We start from the raw sequence: 18,605 nt of genomic DNA, 5'->3' as shown, positions 1-18,605 counted from the left end.
TTATTCTTTCACTCCCTCCTTTATCCCTTCCCTTACGGCGCGGTTCAGGTGTCCGCCGAGATGCGAGGCAGATACTGCGCCACTTTCTTTCCCCAAAAAAACCAATTTTCAATTTTCATTTCCTTTTACATCCTTCACTGAACGTAACAGCACTATGAGCCCTTCACAAATACGGCTTTCCAAAAAACAGGTCAACTGAATTGGCTCTCCTACCCCAAAAAGAATTCATGTTGCGTAACCGTAGCGTCGGGCCGAACCAAACCAGGCAGCAGCAGTCGGGGCAAGTGCCCGGCGTTTATTCAACGGCTTGCATTTTTGTAGCCAAGGAGGAGGAGCAAAGAGAGGGGTCTTCGGCGCGAACGAAAGGTGGGCGATAGGAGGCACACGTGACCCTGACGGCGCAGTTCGCCAAAGTTTTTAGATACGTTGACGATTTCTTGATTTTGTATTGACAGTGACCATGACTCCTTTGAATCCAAGGCCCTTAACATTCTAACTATGCTCAGACAAAGTTTTAAACCGCTTGTCCTAACTTTTGAACTGCCCTCTAATGACAAGCTAAGATTCCTTGACATTAGCATCATCTTTCACCCTGGTAATACCTGCTGGGCTTATGAACCCCGCAATAGCAAGCCTCTCCTGCCCTTCAAATCGGCCAACTCTAAACTGGTAAAAAGAACGATAGTGAACCTGTGCTTTCAAAATGCCCTCCGAAAATCCTGTCCGCATTTGATGTATATAAGTTTGCAACAACAGTGCAGTAGGCTATCGCATGCTGGCTATCCTGGTCTTCTTCAGATTTCAGTAGCGGAAAGTTTGCTCAGAAAGCTGAACACTGAGCTGCAACCTGGTGCGTATGTTCCCTTGAAGAGACAGAGAAAAAGAATGTCCGTTATTCCATACTTGCATACCATCTCTCACAATCTTAAGCGCATTGCTAATCGTATCGATGTGTCAGTTGTTTTTTCTGCCCCTGAAAAGCTAAACAGCCTATGCAAGGTTAACAAATGTGCTCGTCCTGTGTCCCATCAATGCGCGAAGAAGCATCAAATTCCATTTGTTGAATGCAAGGTTGGGGTAGTGTACCAGATTCCACTCTCTTGTGGGCGCCAATATGTAGGTCAAACTGGTCGCTGCCTCAACGACCGCCTCCGTGAGCAAAATCGCAATGTACGCAACAAAAACGAAAATGACGGAGAGCTAGTCAAACATTGCAACGCATGTGTAAAGTGCAGGCCGTTACTAGACAAGTATTTTTTAGTAGGAAAAAGTAAGGACAAGCGCACTCGTGAGATTATAGAAGCAGAAAAGATAGCTAGATTAGGAAGTTCTTGTGTTAGCACTCCTTCAGTATAACTATCGAAAAAAGAACTGGCCTACCTACGTTCACACTGAGTTTTGCGCATGCATTGTGATGACACGGCAATAAGTGCATATATAAATTGATGTGTTTTTTTCCCAATAAAGTTGTTGGAAGTCAGCGCTGTGTGTGTCTACTCGTCTTGGTCCCTTGTCCTGTTTGCGCTATTGCCACGAAATATGAACCAACAAGCCCGAATTTCCACGTTGCTCAAACCTAAGTTTTTATTGCTGTGAATTATTTCATTTCTTCAACACTAATCGCTCAAGAAATGGGAGCCCACATGCTACCGAATATTCCTCTCCGCATCAATGGCACTGACCGCCCGGGAATTTCTTCTTCGTTCATACATGACCAGCTGTGGGGTAGTGAGGATCGATGGCGGTTTTGCGTAAAATGCAAATATGCAGCGTGCAAAAATTCCAACTCGGGCCCCCTTTATTCTGACACTTAGGCTGTCCTACAACGTGGTCTTCTGGACGCACAACCTGCACAGGGGACTCGGAACTCTGGCGCATTGCACCGTCAACGTGCCAGACATTGTAGGTACCATTTCTTCTCCTGTCGACCCCATTTATAGCGTGTTTTTTATTCTTATTATATGCTGTATTTTTAGCAGTCTTTGTACCCAGGCACAACAGTCGGGAAAGGAAAGCAGTCTGAAGCTGCTTCAGTTGTAAGACTCCTTTGATAAACATCTGTGCAGGAAGAAAAAAAAACGTGATGGCTAGAGAGTGAAATTCATACAGTCGCATATATCGAACTGGAAGTGGATCGCGGAACAGTTAGATATATAAAAAGCGCAAGATTATCTGTAAAGCAGGAGCAAGAGTACGAGCTCGTGACGCGCTTCTTGCGTGCCGCACGCCGAAGTGCTCTCTCTTTACAGCCTTGCTAGGCCTAGCTAACCCGCTAGTCATCGAAGCCGCTGTGGATGGTTTTTCTTTTTTTGAACTTTCTATAGACCGCAGGGTGCCTGGTCGTGTTACCAAATACAGCAGTCGCTCATTGCAGTTATAACATTAGCACAGTTTGTTAAAGCAACGCCTTCGACATCGAAGCAAGCGAAGCACGTGGGCCGCCGCTATGGGCTCCGTGCGTTGGTATGGTGGCGCCAGCATTCATGGATAGATAGATACGGCTGAACCCTTTAAATCGGGCAGTGGCTCAAGCCACCTAGCCATGACTTATGAAATTTTCCTCTTCTCTTGAGTTCAGCCACCAATCAGATAACCTTCTCTTGGTTACTTCTACCCGCTTAATAATAATAATTGGTTTTTGGGGGGGGAAAGGAAATGACGCAGTATCTGTCTCATATATCGTTGGACACCTGAACCGCGCCGTAAGGGAAGGGTAAATGAGGGAGTGAAAGAAGAAAGGAAGAGAGAGGTGCCGTAGTGGAGGGCTCCGGAATAATTTCGACCACCTGGGGATCTTTAACGTGCACTGACATCGCACAGCACACGGGCGCCTTAGCGTTTTTCCTCCATAAAAACGCAGCCGCCGCGGTCGGGTTCGAACCCGGGTACTCCGGATCAGTAGTCGAGCGCCCTAACCACTGAGCCACCGCGGCGGGGCAATAAATCTACTTTCCCTTCACTGTCCTTAAACCCCAATGCCTTGGATAAATCAGCCCCGCTGCTTTCCACTGTAGGGTGAAGCCCTTTACAGAGGAGGAGGAGGAAAAACATTTATTCAGAGCATAAAAACTGGGTGGGTTCAGTACGAGAACCCATTGGTCGCCATCATAATCCGGCCCCTCTCAACCAGCGATTTCTGGTCGAGGGGGCTGTGGCTATGAAGGGTTGCCTCCCAGCGCTCATAAGTCGGATTGGGATTGCTGTCCAAGTCTGGGCTTTCTTGACATTCCCAAACCGCGTGAAAGAGTGTGCCGACTGCTCCACAGAAGGGGCAGGACAAATCGTAGGTGTCTGGGTACCATTTACTCATTAGGTAAGGATTGGGCAGAGTATTAGTTTGTAGTCGCCTGATTATGTGCTCTTCATATTTACTTAGGGTTTTGTGAGGAAGAAGATATTTCCTTCTTGTGATCTTATAGTACTCCGTAATTTCTGCGTAGCTTAGTAAGGGTGAGGGGTTGTCAACTGTGTCAGAGAGAGGCTGCGTGCCAGATGCTCGGAGGAGGAGAGCTCGAGCAGCTGTGTTGGCCGCCTCATTGCCCGTCGTTGAGAGGTGTTCTGGCGTCCGGAAAATCTGGATGTTGGATGGATTAGACCTTTCCAGACTTTCCCAACACGGAGCGCCAACGCGGCCTCTGAGGTAATTGCGTACCGCTGCTTGTTAGTGGGATATAACCGTTGCCTCGCCGTTCTTTGATATCGCTAGTGCGATAGCTGCTTCTTCAGCCGATGTGGTATCCACCGCTTGGATAAGACTGCTTGCAATGATATCCCCCCGGGGCGAAACTGCTGCAATTGCCGCGACTCGGTTAACGGGTCCAGCCGCATCGACGTTGATCGTGTCTTTGTTTTCATCCCAGCGCTTCGAGAGGTGTTTAGCTCTGGCTAGTCTCCGTCCTCTGTTGTATTCCTCATCCATGCGTTTTGGTATGGGGCGAGTCGTGATGTGTGATCTCATCTGCATGGGCATGTCGATCTTGTCAGCGACTTCCCGGGGTGGACTGATTCTCAGCTTCTGTAATATTTTCCTGCCAGGCTTAGATGTTGAGAGCCTGACAATTTGATTTACACGGTGGGCCTCTATTAGTTCCTAGATGGTGTTATGGATCCCCAGCTGTAGTAAGCGCTTAGTCGATGTGCATAAAGGGAGTCTCAGCGCCGTCTTAACTGCCTTTCGAATAATAACATCTAGTTGGTCTTTCTCATTTTTGCTAAGCCGTAAGTACGGGGTGGCGTACGTTAGTTTAGAGAGAATGAAAGCCGGAACTAATCTTAGGGCGTCCTTCTCTCTTAGCCCATTTCTTTTCTTGATTACCCGGCGTAGCATTCTAGATACTTGCTCGGAATAGGCTTGGAGCTGTCTGATTGTAGTGGTGTTAGTGTTACCGCTGGGTGTGATGGCTCCCAGGATGTTGATCTCTTTCTTGATCGGAATGCTCATACCCTGGACCGTAATGGCGACAGAGGGAGTGGACGGCAAAAGCCCCATATTCTGCTTCTTGCCACGGTCGATCAGGAGTAACTCTGATTTCTCGGGCGAGCACGTTAACCCATGCCTCGCCGCATGCTGGCACACGACATTCGCTGCTTCCTGAAGCCGGTCTTGAATTTTCCCTTCATTACCTCTGCAACACCAGATCGTAATGTCGTCGGCGTATATAGCGTGCTCAATGCCTTGGATGCGGTCTAGCTTCTCTGGTAGCCCACGCATGGCCAGGTTGAAGAGAAGCGGAGACAAGACCGCCCCAGAAAAGTATAAAGAAAAGTACCAAGTGTTCAGCCGTTTCCTCCTCCTCTCCGTACGCAACGCACAACGTGTCTATCTCGTGGTACCTGACTCTATATGTCTTAGTCCGCAAAACTCCAGTCCTGGCCTCAAACAACAAAGAGTTTCCCCTACAATTATCATAGATATTTTCTTTGGCAATTTCCTGCTTAAAAATCCTGTATGTTCCCAGTGTTGATATCGTCAGCATTCCTGTTTTCCACAGAGCCTTTAACCTTTTTCTTAACCGATAATTGCTGATTTGCCCCCTACTGCTGTCCAGATATTTGCTTGTCAATTTTCTAGTTCGCTTTCTCCTTTTGGTGTCAACATTCTTTATATACAGGTATCTGAAAACTTTCCTAGCCCACTGCTTTTCCCACATTTTTCTCAATCGCTTCTCAAATGCTATCTTACTGCTAGCTTCTCTGCTCTCGAACGACGCCCATCCCATATTACCCTGTGCCCCCTGATTTGGTGTATTGCCATGTGCTCCCAACGCTAGCCCTCCTACTCCCCGTTATTTAATTTCTAACCTTGCTTGAACATCTGGTCTCATGCACAGGACCGCATTACCGAAAGTCAGGCTAGGGACCATCACCCCTTTCCAGATCCCTCTTACCACTTCATACCTATTGTAATTCCACATAGCGCCGAGCTCGTTTCTGGCTTCAAAAATGTCCCGTGACGATTTTTTCTTTCCTCCATTCCCCTACCTCCATGCTCCACGTGAACGTTGATGCAGACCATGATGCAGGCTAACTTCCTGTCTAAAGATGGCGGTGCTGATCTACTAGGCGAATGAGCGCGTCGTGCTTTTTTCGGGCGTCGGATTGTAGCCGGAGATTGGATAGGCACCGTCCTTCAAATGCGAGTCATTCCTTCAAGTTCATTGGTCCGCAGACTAGTGGCTAACTGAGCAGTCTTAGTGGACGTGCGATTCCTAGCTCGTATGGTTGAGAGCTTTGCTACAGCAGCGGATGCTGTAGTAGGTCTCTTTACATGGTCTGTTTATAATCTGACCATGCCGGCTCTTAGCGCCTTGATTTTTATGGATCACTGTCAGTGAAGGTTCGTTCTTCGGGCTCCACAGCAGGTGCCCCACCGTCCGAGACGGTATAACAGACGATATCAGGCAGCACTTGGCAGGAGGAAGGCAAACTGAAGCTTTATACAGGAATTTACATATTTACAACAGAATAAACAGCGATCTTAATTACATGGAACTGGCTGAGGAAAAATCTTCCCTTTTTGGCATCGCCGAAGGTGCAAGGGATCTAAATCTAGCTCAGAACAATTTTCCATGCTCCGCGGCCCGGTTTCAATAACCTAGGAGCCTGGCCCAAACCTTGCATCACCCAACCACAACAAACCAACACGTGGTTGGCTTAAACTGCATGGCACGCCTTCTAGTTTCGTCAAGGTTCAAAACCCTCTCCCTAAAATACACAGCGGGATTCCGGTACTCCGGAGACGGTAAACACGGTATACACTAAAGGTGTCTAAAAGGACGGATCCATGGTCCCCGCAAAGCCGTGGGCATCCACCGATCCCGTATACGCTGTCGTGGGGTTCCTCGCCGGGCGTCAAGACGGCTGCAGCGTAACGGCATAGAAACCTGTTTTTCTGTTGCTGTACCACCTGCATCAACTCTTTCGTGCACATTCTTTTTTACCTCTGCAGTCTCAGAACAAACACACCTAACGATGCCGGCATGTTGCCAACTGATTTTAGTCTGTTCAGGATTAACGCTCGCTGCGGTCTTTAGCTTTCTCGCTGTCGCCGAGGGCCACGTACGGCAGACAGCAGGTTTAACGGCACGCATGTGCTTTTTCTGTTGCTGTGTACAGTAGCCGTAGCACCTTTCGCGCATATTAATTTTGTGTTTACAGTCTTTCGTGTTCTTGTTCATGTTTACGGGACCATCTGGACGAGCACGTTCGAGGAGTGTGTACGTATGCAGTTTAGCATCAGCATATAATAAAAGAATAATGGCACATGTCTTTAGCGTCGTCTTCGGAGAGCGGGCCCGTTGCGCAATAAAGCGCTATACCGTCTGGTATGCAAGTAGACTGATCAATAGGCGCTGCCAGCAGTCTGATTTACGCGCAAAAATATTGCAGCCAAAAATGCGCGAACTGTTGAAAACACGTTTTTAATTATCGTTATTTCAAAGTTTAGGAACAATTACAGTATAACTGTCCATGCTTTAGTTAGATTTTTATGCCGCGAAGCGGCGTGAGCAGTAGACAATATTGGCATGTAGACGGCTTCCCAGAACACAGCCGGTCTCGAGCGGAGCGCGAGCGCGCCGCCGCCGCTACTGGAGCCCGGCCGTGCCTAGACATCACACTATAGACGTCCTGCCGGACGTCTAGAGAAATGGAACGCACCCTTGGACTGCTAGATGGGCTAGGGAGCCCCGCTTATAAGCAAACCCCTTGGGCTGTATGCTTTTTACGGGGGCTGTAAAGCGCCATCTCGTCCGAAACACGCAGTGGCAACTCTCGCAAGTGGCATTATTTGTCGCTTTGTTTGCGTCCGCATAAATATCACTGCCTAATAAAAAACCGTATTAACAGAATGCCGATTCTTTGTGAGCGCTTTCTGCAGGACCCAAGTCGTTAACCTCTTTGAACCTCCCGCGTTTTCTGGCGTCCTACGGCGCGTACTCGCTAAGCCTAGCAGCTCTGTAAACAGGGAAGCAATCTGAAAATTTTGCGCCTTTTATCACCAAAGTTTTGCGGTGCGGGCATCTTCAGAAAAAGCGAAACCTTCGTCTGCCTTTGCTGCCGTGAACGCAAGGCGCAGAGTAGCGGAGTGAAGTGAGAGGACCCGCTTCACTTCACTTCACTTCACTTTATTACCTTAAAGACCCCACTTTGGGGGTGTTACATAAGGGGTACGGGCGCCGCCATCTTACAGTGAACTAACTTTTACGCGGGATATTGAAGGGGATAATTGAATTCAATATATCGTTAAAAACACGGAGTTGCGCGATGCACGCGCAAAGAAAGAGAACTACAGAACGGCTTGCTTTGTGCCTCGTGTCATGGTCCCCTGTTATTCTGCATGCCGACACAACAGATATAGTCAATAATTATCTGGGTTTGACGTATCTCCGGACGCGGCTGTATCGTACAACAAAAGCGGATTTCAGAGTAGGTTGTTGACGTTTTTCGTTTCTTCTCGTGGCCTCTTATTTGTTCTTCAATTGCAACCTGGCAAAAAAAAATTACTGCTAAACGTGTGTATGGAGTTAAAGTCACGCCTCCTTATGACGGAGCTGTCTAGATCTAATCAAGCATTGGATGCGAAAGAAGCATAGCAGCCTTCGAAGCGCCTTTAGGAACACGTGTACTTGATGTCCAAAAGCCGCGCTGTCTTCTGAGCAGGTGGCGCTGCAAGAAGTCATGAAGAAGGGTGCACCGGAGCTGCACAAGCAAGCCTTGGTCACGGTGTCCCTACGGGCGCTCCGATTTCGGCTGCTCGTCACCGCAGGCCCCGACAAGCTGAGCAGCGCCGATCCGGACAAGACGGAGGCGCTTCCGTACACCAGTGTCAGTATATCGCTTCGCTGCACGCGCGAACAAGCGGCAGTTGTGTGCAGTGGCTGTGTCTGTGCTCTTCACGATCGGGAGGAGGAATGCATGAAAATGGCCTCGTCAGAAGGAGCGCATGTCCCACCGGGGCGGGGCGTTATTGGCGATCTTCGATGACAAGGAGTCGTTACAAGCTACAAAGCAGCGCCTCTCCTCGCGCCGCTCCTTTCTGCGTAGTTGGCAGAAAAGTTGAAGACTACGGTGTCCGTGGTCGCTCCCTTCAACTTCTTCGCGCTTACTTAAACAGGCGCCAACAGGTCGTTTCAGTCGATAATCACAAGTCTCGTTCCCTTTTGATTCAATGTGGTGTCCCGCAAGGTAGCCTTCTCGGTCCGTTCCTCTTTAATGTCTGTGCTAACAACACCGCATCCGTAGCCCGTAATATAGGTTTTATTCAGTACGCCGATGGCACAAGTTTTTTCCTTAGTGCCTCCTCTGCCGACGAACTAACCAATAGAGAAAATTTGGTTCTTTCTGCTCTCTACAAATGGCCCAAAGCTAATAGTTTAGTTGTTAACTCTAGCAAGACCAAAGCTGTCTTTTTGGGCCGGCCTTAGGCTGGATGTTATTTTAAACAATACCGGTCCTGCAGCAAGAAAATAACAGTATCAAAATTGTGGACAAGTTTAAATCGCTCAACATTGTTTTCGGCTCTTGCATGAGATATGGCCTGACCATATAATGCATATCGAAAGCACGCTTACTATATCTGTAAGCTTCCTCTCGAGACTTGGGAACGAATTTACCCTAAAGCACAAGGTTCTTACTTACCACGCTATATTTCAACCGTACATAAACTACTATCACCTTGTTTGGGGTACAACATCCAGAATAGATCTAAACATCACACTTGGCCTCCGAAAGAAGGCAGTTAGATTGATCGCTGGTGCGGGTTACACTGCCCACACGGAAACTTTACTTCCTCAATACAGGATTCATTGTCTGCATGCCACGTTTGAGTATCGCTTGTCGCATGGTCTTAGATTTTCACCACAATGCTCATTCGACTTCCTGAAAAATCTTGCGGTGCTTAAGGCAGATGCGAAACGCTTTCACACCACAAGCAAACAAATATGAGACGTTCCTCGAAAGAGGACATTATACAGCAAACAGAGCCTTCGTTTCGTTTTACCATACACACTAAATCATCATAGCATAAACAAGCCAAACATTTTTACCGTGCCCATTAAGGACTTGAAGTTATATTTCATCAGTACCGCACATTCTTTCTGTTCTTTGCCTCGGTACGTGAGCATTGTCATGAGTACTAACTATTTTTGTTTAGGTTCAGCCTCGTTGCCTGCATACTGCTTGTCGATCGCTGACCGTTATTTACTGTCTTCATTTAATTTGTTTGTTTCATTAGCGCAAGTATTTCTTGTTTTCCATACCACATAATTTAATCCCCTATATTTGCGTTCGCCTTGACTGTTCTGCTGCTCTGCCTTTACCGGGCCTCGAACATCCCTCATGCTTTTCGCCCGAGGCCCATTTCCTTCATGTCTTCAGTTCAGTTAAATTCCGAGGGTGTATTTTATTGTACAGATGGCCACTGTCTGACTGGCGCCAGCCAATCACGGACGAATGGTAAGTGCGGACAGGCTTTCGTCCAGCGTGCGATGTTCGTCTCGCCAAACAGGTCTGCCGAGAGATTGCCCCGAACCACAGCCAATGGCGCTGGACAATGAGCAGGCAAGACGGCTGCGTTCACGGCACCTACCAAAACATGTGGATGTCTTCGTTGCACGATGCAAGCGACGTTTACTTCGTAAGCATTCCTGCTACCCAGGTTGTCGTTCTATGTATTTGACAGTCGCTGGTGCCTGATCACTTCTTCTGATCATGTATAGTCCCAACTCAGTATTAATCCTGTCTCGCTAAGGTATACTGTGCAGGATTTGAAATTGCAAGAACCAATTTTATTACCAAATCTCGATTAAGTATACAAGTTCTAGGAATTCAATTTAATTTCATTTTATTACCTTAAAGGCCCCAGGGTTGGGGCGTTACATAAGGAGTGGGAAGTATTGGGTTACACTGTTGTGACAGTACATATTTTTTTTTGCACTTGCAATGAAGTTCTACAAGCAGGGGATTGCAGCAATATCGCTTGGAAGGCCGTTCCAGTCTCTAGCTGTTCGGGGAAAAAACGAATTGGAAAAAGCGACAGTGCGCGGGAGCGGACAGACGACACGTAGCGGATGACTAATGAGGGTGATATGCGTCCGCCGTCCGGGCTCTTTCGGTGAGGGTACGAATTGTTCCTCGACAGATCCAACGAACTGGGATGACGCAACAGCACACAAATAGCAAGTAGCTCAACACTACCGGGGAAAATCGCACAATTTATCCCCAACCTCACCCGCCACTCAACACGGAACAAGCACACGTCCTTCGCAAACTACCTCGCCGCACTAGAACTTCGGCCTTACTTTCAAGGCCCAGTTAGCAATTCACGCAGAAGAGGTTGCCATCGCCCTGACAGCCTCCGACTCCTCCTCCAAATACATAATCACCGACTCGCGAGGGGCTTGTCGAAAAGTCGAGCAAGGGTGGGCTACTCCCCTGGCTTATCACATCTATCAAAATTGTAGTAGAGACTCGGATCCTGCGCACCGATCCCTCGTTTGGGCTCCAGGTCACCAAGGCCTCCGCGGAAACGAAGCAGCCGACGCCGCCGCCCGCGCGCTCTCCCTCCGGTCATTTCCCACGGGACCCAACGCTGACCAGAACTCCGATTTCAACCCGGCATACACTTTTAAGGAAATATGCGATTATTACAAATCCACGCACCAAACTCTTCCCACCCCGTGCAAGGGGCTGGGGAAGGCCAACGAGCGGGTACTCCTGCGCCTGCTCACTAACACGATGCTGTGCCCGGCAACTCTAAAGCATTTCAATGCTCAATTCGACGGGCGGTGCTCACACAGTGGGGAGGTGTCTAACACCTACCACATGGTGTAGGCCTGCCAGCAGAGCCCATCCCTACCCCATATCCCAAACCCCACCCGAGAGGACTGGGAGGCGACCCTGTCCGACTGCTGCACCCTCCAGGCCCAAAGGGCGGTTGCCGCGCCCGGGCTGCGGCAACCGCCAATGGGGTGCCTGACTAGGCATCCCACCTAGTGGTTGTAAAGGCGTGACCCTTCAGGTCACGAACCCCAACACCTTTCGCTATCATTAATAAATGTTTTCACCACCCCCCGGAATCCCTCCTCCCCTGCCGACCTGAGCCCTTCCCCGCTGCTTGCTCCGACATCTGCGCCCAGCGATAGAAACGGGTCCCGCTCGGGGACTCAACAAATCAGAGGAGAGCCATCTTCGGCGTCTCTAACCACCTGTCTTTCAACGATCCGGCCAAGCGTAACGCCGTATAGATCTGGAATTTTCCTCGACACAACGCAAATTTTGCGGACAAAAAGCAGGCATGTACCACATGACAGGGGCCCGCCAGGCCGTTGACAGCAGGAAGGGAGAAAGGAGCGGGTTCTGGTAAAATTCGGCCACTTGTAATTGAATGCTGTGACCCCGCATGCTACCCCATTGCATTTCGCAGGGTTTTTTCTGGTGGGTTGAGAAGATAGTCGTTTTGTCTGGTTCACCAGATCGATGGCGTCATAAAAAGGGCGTTCGATCGTGGAAAATTGGAGGGGGAGGGGGCCAGAGAGAGCTCTTGTCGTGTTCCCGTCGGAAACCAAACAGTCAAGCGTATACCTTCCTGTTTCCGTTAAGCGTCCCTCTAATAGCGCTGTGCGTTTGCTATAATTTCCCGAATAACGAGCCAAATTTTGCTCGCAAATTTAATAACGCGTTAAATGAAATCAAAACCAACAATCCTAGTTCCGGCATTTTTGTCTCCGGCGACTTCAGTTTTTCTAGCACTGACTCGCAGAATATAAGGGTGCATCCACAGCCGCAATTTCAGAAACAGCGTTTGTATTGCACGTGTACACCCATGCCTTAAAAACTTAACATTTTTCGTATTAGGCGCGTCTGACGGTACTCATACCGATAGTTTCAAACTTAACGGATCCAGTGAAACTGCAACACATCTCTCGAACCTAGTCCTATATAAGTTGGACCCGTCTCTTTTGCACCACATTCTCGCACCCCGAGAATTCTTCCAGAATATCGGGTTAAACCAACACCCTCTAAATACTTTCTTCAGGCCTCTCCAGGCCCTCCTTTCCACACGCGCTACGTCACGCCAAGTGTCCGGTCAGGCTGCTCACCAAGCGCGGCTCCGCTCCGCTCGGTTGTCTCCCTCGATGTGCTCGCGCTTGCCCGGGCAAGCACAGACACGAACGCAGTCTTGCAGTGAGCGTCTAGCTGCTGCTTGAGTCTTTCAGCCTGGCGTTGGGTGCATTTCCGTTCGCTCCTCGCACGGCTGTGTCTGTTTCGTGTGGCCGTTTCTTGTGTGGCGTGCGTACCTGTGCTAGCGCACGAATGGGAAACTGATTGCCTGCCGTGTAGCGAGTGCAACTTCGTGAAACATGGGCCGGTGCTGTGTTCCCGGGTGCCGCGGGAACTACCAGAATGGTCCCAAAGTACGTGTTTATTGCTTCCCAAGAGACGAAGTACGAAGAAAAGCCTGGTTGCGAGCCATTCCACGGAAGGATTTCACACCTACAGAGCATTCGAGGGTAAGACTCTGAAATATTGCTTAATAGGCGCTGGTAATTATCTTAGTTGTGAGCTGTCGCTCCCGGAAAGGCATGCTGTCTTTGTAGGCAATGATATCACTTCTTACACTTATGTATGAATTGTCCAGGAAGCATTTAGTTCTGTGGATGTGCATAAGGCTTGTGTAAAAGCTGTGTAAATATGTAAAAGCTGTTCACTATTCAGACTCTTTTTACTTAGTGTTTTAGGCAATGGAGAGTCATGGCGAATGGCCTTGCTTCATTTTCTCGTGCAGGTGTGTGAACTGCACTTCCACGCAGGCGACTTCATTACGACGTTGTCACACCAAGATGAACTGACAGGGAAAATAATAGAGGTGAAGCGTGACAGGCTACAGTTGAAGATTGATGCTGCGCCTTCTGTTTTTCCAAACTGCCCAAAATACTTGTCCTCAACGCCTGGACGGAGTGAATCGCCAGAGACGAAAAAAGCAAGAAGGGAAAACGCTGCTTTGCAGGAGGCTATGAGGAAGTCACTTCAGTCTAATGAGCTTGAACAGAAAAGAAACAAAGTTTCATCTTACGAGGAGTTCAAATCTAAGTTGCCTGGAATCTGCAACACGAAATTCTGGACCGTTTCTGTCGATGAGCAGTGCGTTAGGTTCCTTCTCATCGAGAATGATCCTTCACCTAATGTGAAATGCGCCTTGGTAGTTCTCCCTGATCTGTCACTTTCTGTTTTCTTGAATGGAGTGAAGCTTCTGTCGCTTCCTTCAGGCAGGATTCTGCCAGCTCAAGTATGCGACACCTCCAGCCTGTCCTTGCTGCTAGAAGAACTCGAGATAGGCTTGCATAATATACCTGAGGTGACGAAAGAGTCGAAACATACTAAAGTATTGCAGTTTGTCGGTTCACTGCTTGCAGACCTCATTGAGGACAGTGATACGACGAAAGAACAGTCTTCTTTGCTGAAATTTCTGGTTGAGCAGATAGAGCTTCTCCTCGCGAAACAGCATGTGTATAGCGCAGAGCTGCTGGTATTCGCCAGTATTTTGAATTCAATTTCTCCTCACGCATATCACTTCACAAGAGCTGCATCAAGAATCATTCTGCCCCATCCTTCCACACTGCGCCGTGTTTGCTCAAATTACAAAGCTGACCCTCTTGTGGAGCAAAATCAACCGCACTGTCTCTCCTACATCCGAGAACGAGTCAAATCAATGAAAGACCACGAGAAGACAGTGACCCTGATGATCGATGAGATCCACATAAAACCATACTTCGACTACAAAGGGGGCACAATAGTAGGATCGTCGGTTCATTCAACGGAACCAGCAACAACAGCCCATGTGTTCATGGTACAATCACTCCTTTCTGCAAACAAGGACGTCATTCACATATTACCTGTGAGCAAACTGAGCGCAGAAATTTTGCACGAGCATGCTAAGAACATAATCATTAATGTTGAGAAAATGGGGCTCAAAATTATCGCTGTGATAACGGACAACAATGCTCTGAACCGCAAGATGATGTCGTTATTTGCTACAAGTCCTCAGGTGAGCATTGTCTATCCCCATCCAGCCGATAACGCTCGCCCTCTTTTCTACGTGGTCGATCCTGTGCATCTCTTGAAGTGCATTAGGAACAATTGGATTAACCAGAAAAACCCTGGAACATGCCTCTATTTCCCTGAAATGGACTTGAGTGGAGCAATGCCCGAAGGGCCTCCTCGTATGAAAGCTGCTTCTTTCGCAGCTGTGCGGCAGCTTTATTCTTCAGAGAAGACGTCGCTTGTGAAGGCTGCTTACAGACTGAACGCAAAAGCCGTGAATCCAACCTCAATGGAGCGGCAAAATGTAAAGCTCGCTCTCGACGTCATTAATCAGTTTGTTTCAAATGCCCTCAGGACACATGGTTCCGCGTTCAAGATTCCTCAAGCTGAGTCGACTGCTCTTTTCATTGACGTTATCCTCACATGGTGGCAAATAGTCAATGTTAAGACCCCTTGCAAAGGCCAGAGGCTAAGGGACAGCATGCAAGACCCTGTAAGGTCTGTTGATGACACACAGTTAGCTTTCCTGAGCGGCGTTGTGGACTGGTTGGACGCTTGGGCAAGAATAAACATCACCAGTGGCTCGCTGACGAAAGAGACTCACAGTGCTTTGCGACTGACATGCTATTCTCTGGTAGAACTCTCGCGCTACTGCTTAGAAGAACTTCACTTCAAGTACGTACTGCTGGGCAAATTTCAGACGGATGCGCTAGAAGACCGGTTCGGCCGTTACCGCCAGCTGGCAGGATCACAGTACCACATTTCCGTGCGTCAGCTCTACGAATGTGAGAAGAAGCTTCGTCTTCAAAAACTTTTGACATTTCCACGCGAGGAAACAGAGTTTGAAGACGTAAGTGAGGATCTTGTCCCATGCAACTTTTCTGTGGCTGTCAGCGACGACGATATTACACACGCCCACTCTGACATGGATGCTATTGTCTACATTGCAGGATACGCTGCTCATGCTGCTTTAAAGAAGCTTTCATGTTCTGCTTGCTTCAGCACATTGGTGATTGAAAATCGAGAGATCGAAGCGGAAAATACTGCCATGATAGCTAACCTGTCGAGAGGAGGGCTGAAGTTTCCCCAGCCATGCACAGTTCACATGGTACTGATGACTAAACTAGTTGCAGAGAAGTTGTCTTTTGGAGCAACCGCGGAAGATTTTCTCTCCTGTAGAAATCAACGTGGTGTCGTGATTTCACAGACGATTTCCCTCCTGGACGAACACGACATTGAGACATGTGAAAATGGCCACACTGCACAAACTCTCCTGCGCTTGGTAGTACGCGTTGCAACCAACGTTGTTCTAAACAACTTTTGCAAACTAAGAAATGATGCCATACAAGACAATGCGCAGCAGAAGGCCGCAGCCCGGAAAGCAGCAACGCTTAAGAAGAAGTAAGTTTTATTCCCAAGCAATAAAAATGCTTTGCGCACACTTCATTGCTGGTGTCTCGTCGTTTTTTATTGTAAGGGTCAGATTAGCTGTACAAATACTCAACAGCGCAACATTATTGTGAGTGTCATTATTGCTGTGTGTGAAAGCTTTAAGCAAAACACAATACAGAATAAAACTAACACAATGCGCAGTAGACGGTGTTTTTTTTTTCAATGTTCACGAACTTCTACTTTAACAACTAGATATACGCATGTGCGGTCTGTGCGGATGGATTTTACCGCACGGCAGACATCATGTACGTGATAGAACCTAATAATTAGATGATTAATTGAAATTAACTAATCAATTTTTTATTATAATGACCAATAATGCGAAATTGGCGGCCGTATGCTAAATTGTTTATTATAAAAAACTGTATTAGCAGCTCGAACTTTCTTGACAATAAGGTGTTCTGCAATAAAAAAAATATATAAAGCAGATAAAATGATAGCCTAAGGCGCGCACAAACTAGCGAATTTCTTTTCTGCAGCAACGACAAAAATGAAAATGAAGGAATCACTTATAAGGCAGCTACGTACGGCAGTACCCGAATAGTGCAGACGGGCGCGGCGCGCTGAAATCGCGGAGCGCGGGGCCTGCACGGTCCCTTGGCGTGACGTCACGCGGCCGGTGGAGAGGCCTTAGCATTGAGAGGGTGTTGGTTAAACACTCTTTTCGGTTTCTACCTTAGAATGCTTCTTCCACGCGTATACTTTGAAAAATGCTTCTTCAAACAAATGTATAACACTACTCACGCGCGCAACCTGTACACATTTATTATTGGATAAAAAAGTTTTTGTGTATATCACCTGTACCCCCTATCCTCTCTTCCTGTCCTCTCGCCCCTTTAATTTCATTTCTCCATTCTGCCTGCTATCCTTTATTTCCGCTGTCCCAACTCAGGTGCTTCAGTATCGATGGCAGATACCGGGGCTAGCAAAAACATTTTGCTTCATTTTTATTGTTTAATAAACCACTTACTACTAGTGCTGCAAATGTATACAAGTAGTTTACGACTGCGCAAAGCTGACGACACCGCACAGAAACTAATTGATGAGTTGCACAATCTAGAGTAATTTCCTTTGGTCTTCGTTGATTGTATCATAGTTGTTGTTATTTATTTATAGCGAGTCATGCAAAATACAAAGCAGTTATTGGACTCACAGCCTTGAAGTTCAAGCTACAGCACGTCGGCTAACAGAAATTATACACCACAAGTAGCCCGTGCCATATTGAGCACAATTAATGAAATGAATGACAACCAAAATATCATTGTTGTAATACATTTCTTTCTAGCAACCAAATGATTGAAAAATGCACAAAGTATTACATTAAGTGGAAAACAAATGTAAATGTCTGATTTGGTACATTTATTGTAAAACTAGTCATTGAGAAATAGTGAGCAAAAAACTGAATATTTTATGTTCCCCAACAAGCAACCGACAGCTAATAGTCAATTATCTTCGCCGAAAGAATCATAAAATAATGTGTTATGGAAACTCGCTGAAAACCACAACTTTTGCACGAATTTGAATAAAAAACAAAAATAGTGCCCGATATTTATCTCCATTATTGGGCTCAGCATAACTCGCTTGCTTTAATGGAACTTTTTCATTGCATCTTTTTTTTTCAGACAAACTGTACAACAGGAGTGGCTCTCTTTGATATGGCTTACGACGACTACCAAGGCGTCTGCGGAAAAAAGCACCCATTGACTACAATGATCGCTCGGGGATTGAACATATCGAACGTCGTTCATTAGGCGTGTAGAGGTGCTGTAAAATAGGATTGCGGCAATAAACTGATCAGACACTCACTGAATTGAGGTAAAAGAGCATCCTCCTGAGAAAAAAAAAAGCGTGCGCAAAAGGCGCACATGGAACATTCACTGGGTAGAATCAATTCTGTTTAAGTGAATCTATATATGTTGTATCTGCCTTTCTTTTATTGTCAGTGTTTTGGCATCAGAACGCCCGTTGCCGCACAGAAAGTGGCCGGCTTGTGAAGCCTCGGTTGGGAGAAGGCAAAGTGGAGAGGCGTGTATTCTCTTTCAGGGGAGAGAGCGAGTGGAAGAAGGGGAGGGGGTGCGAGAGAGCGACTTCGGGGATTGAGGGCTGTGGTGGGGTTAGTGTGTCACACTGTCGCTGATGGATTGAACTTGGAGGGGGTACGGCGTATCACACGGTGACTGAAGGACCAGATTACGCCGTCCACTCGCACAGCCTGAACCCGTCATCGGCAGCAGATGCTCTGTCCGGGAGAGAGAGAGAGAGAGGGGGGGGGGGGGGTAGCACTAATGCTAACGCATACTATGACGGGTCATTCGCATTTCTTTTTTACAGCCGGAGGGATACCATCGAGGATAACCCTCACTCAGTGTAATCAGTCACTTCGTGAGAAGAATGTAGAGAGAAAAGGGGGTGTGAAAACACTTGCATCTATGTACACGTTGCTCGCATAACCATTAACCAGAACACCCAGAGCAAGCACCAAGCTTAGATCCCCATGGCAACCCGCGTCAAGCCAACCGGCCACATGGCGCAGTGGTTACGGCTGCTGACCCGAAAGACGCGGGCTCGATCCCGGCCGCGGCGGTCGAGTTTCGATGGAGGCGAAATGCTAG

At 47.7% G+C, this 18,605-nt stretch overlaps 1 protein-coding gene across 1 annotated transcript in view; it reads left to right on the top strand.

Moving 5' to 3' along the window:
• The window catches only part of LOC144135546 (uncharacterized), a 62,518-nt gene extending 44,688 nt beyond the window's left edge, over nt 1-17,830 (top strand). Inside the window, exons 10-13 of the mRNA XM_077668187.1 lie at nt 1,815-1,902; nt 8,161-8,325; nt 10,007-10,135; nt 17,616-17,830. Coding sequence (XP_077524313.1) covers nt 1,815-1,902; nt 8,161-8,325; nt 10,007-10,135; nt 17,616-17,744 — 511 coding nt within the window. The 3' untranslated portion in view covers nt 17,745-17,830. The remainder of the gene's footprint in view (nt 1-1,814; nt 1,903-8,160; nt 8,326-10,006; nt 10,136-17,615) is intronic.
• Nucleotides 17,831-18,605: the final 775 nt, after the last annotated feature.

This window comes from Amblyomma americanum, chromosome 5 (genome assembly GCF_052857255.1).
Source record: "Amblyomma americanum isolate KBUSLIRL-KWMA chromosome 5, ASM5285725v1, whole genome shotgun sequence".
Taxonomy (NCBI): domain Eukaryota; kingdom Metazoa; phylum Arthropoda; class Arachnida; order Ixodida; family Ixodidae; genus Amblyomma; species Amblyomma americanum.
Note: the sequence above shows the minus strand (reverse complement) of the source record. Positions and strands in the feature narration are given on the sequence as shown.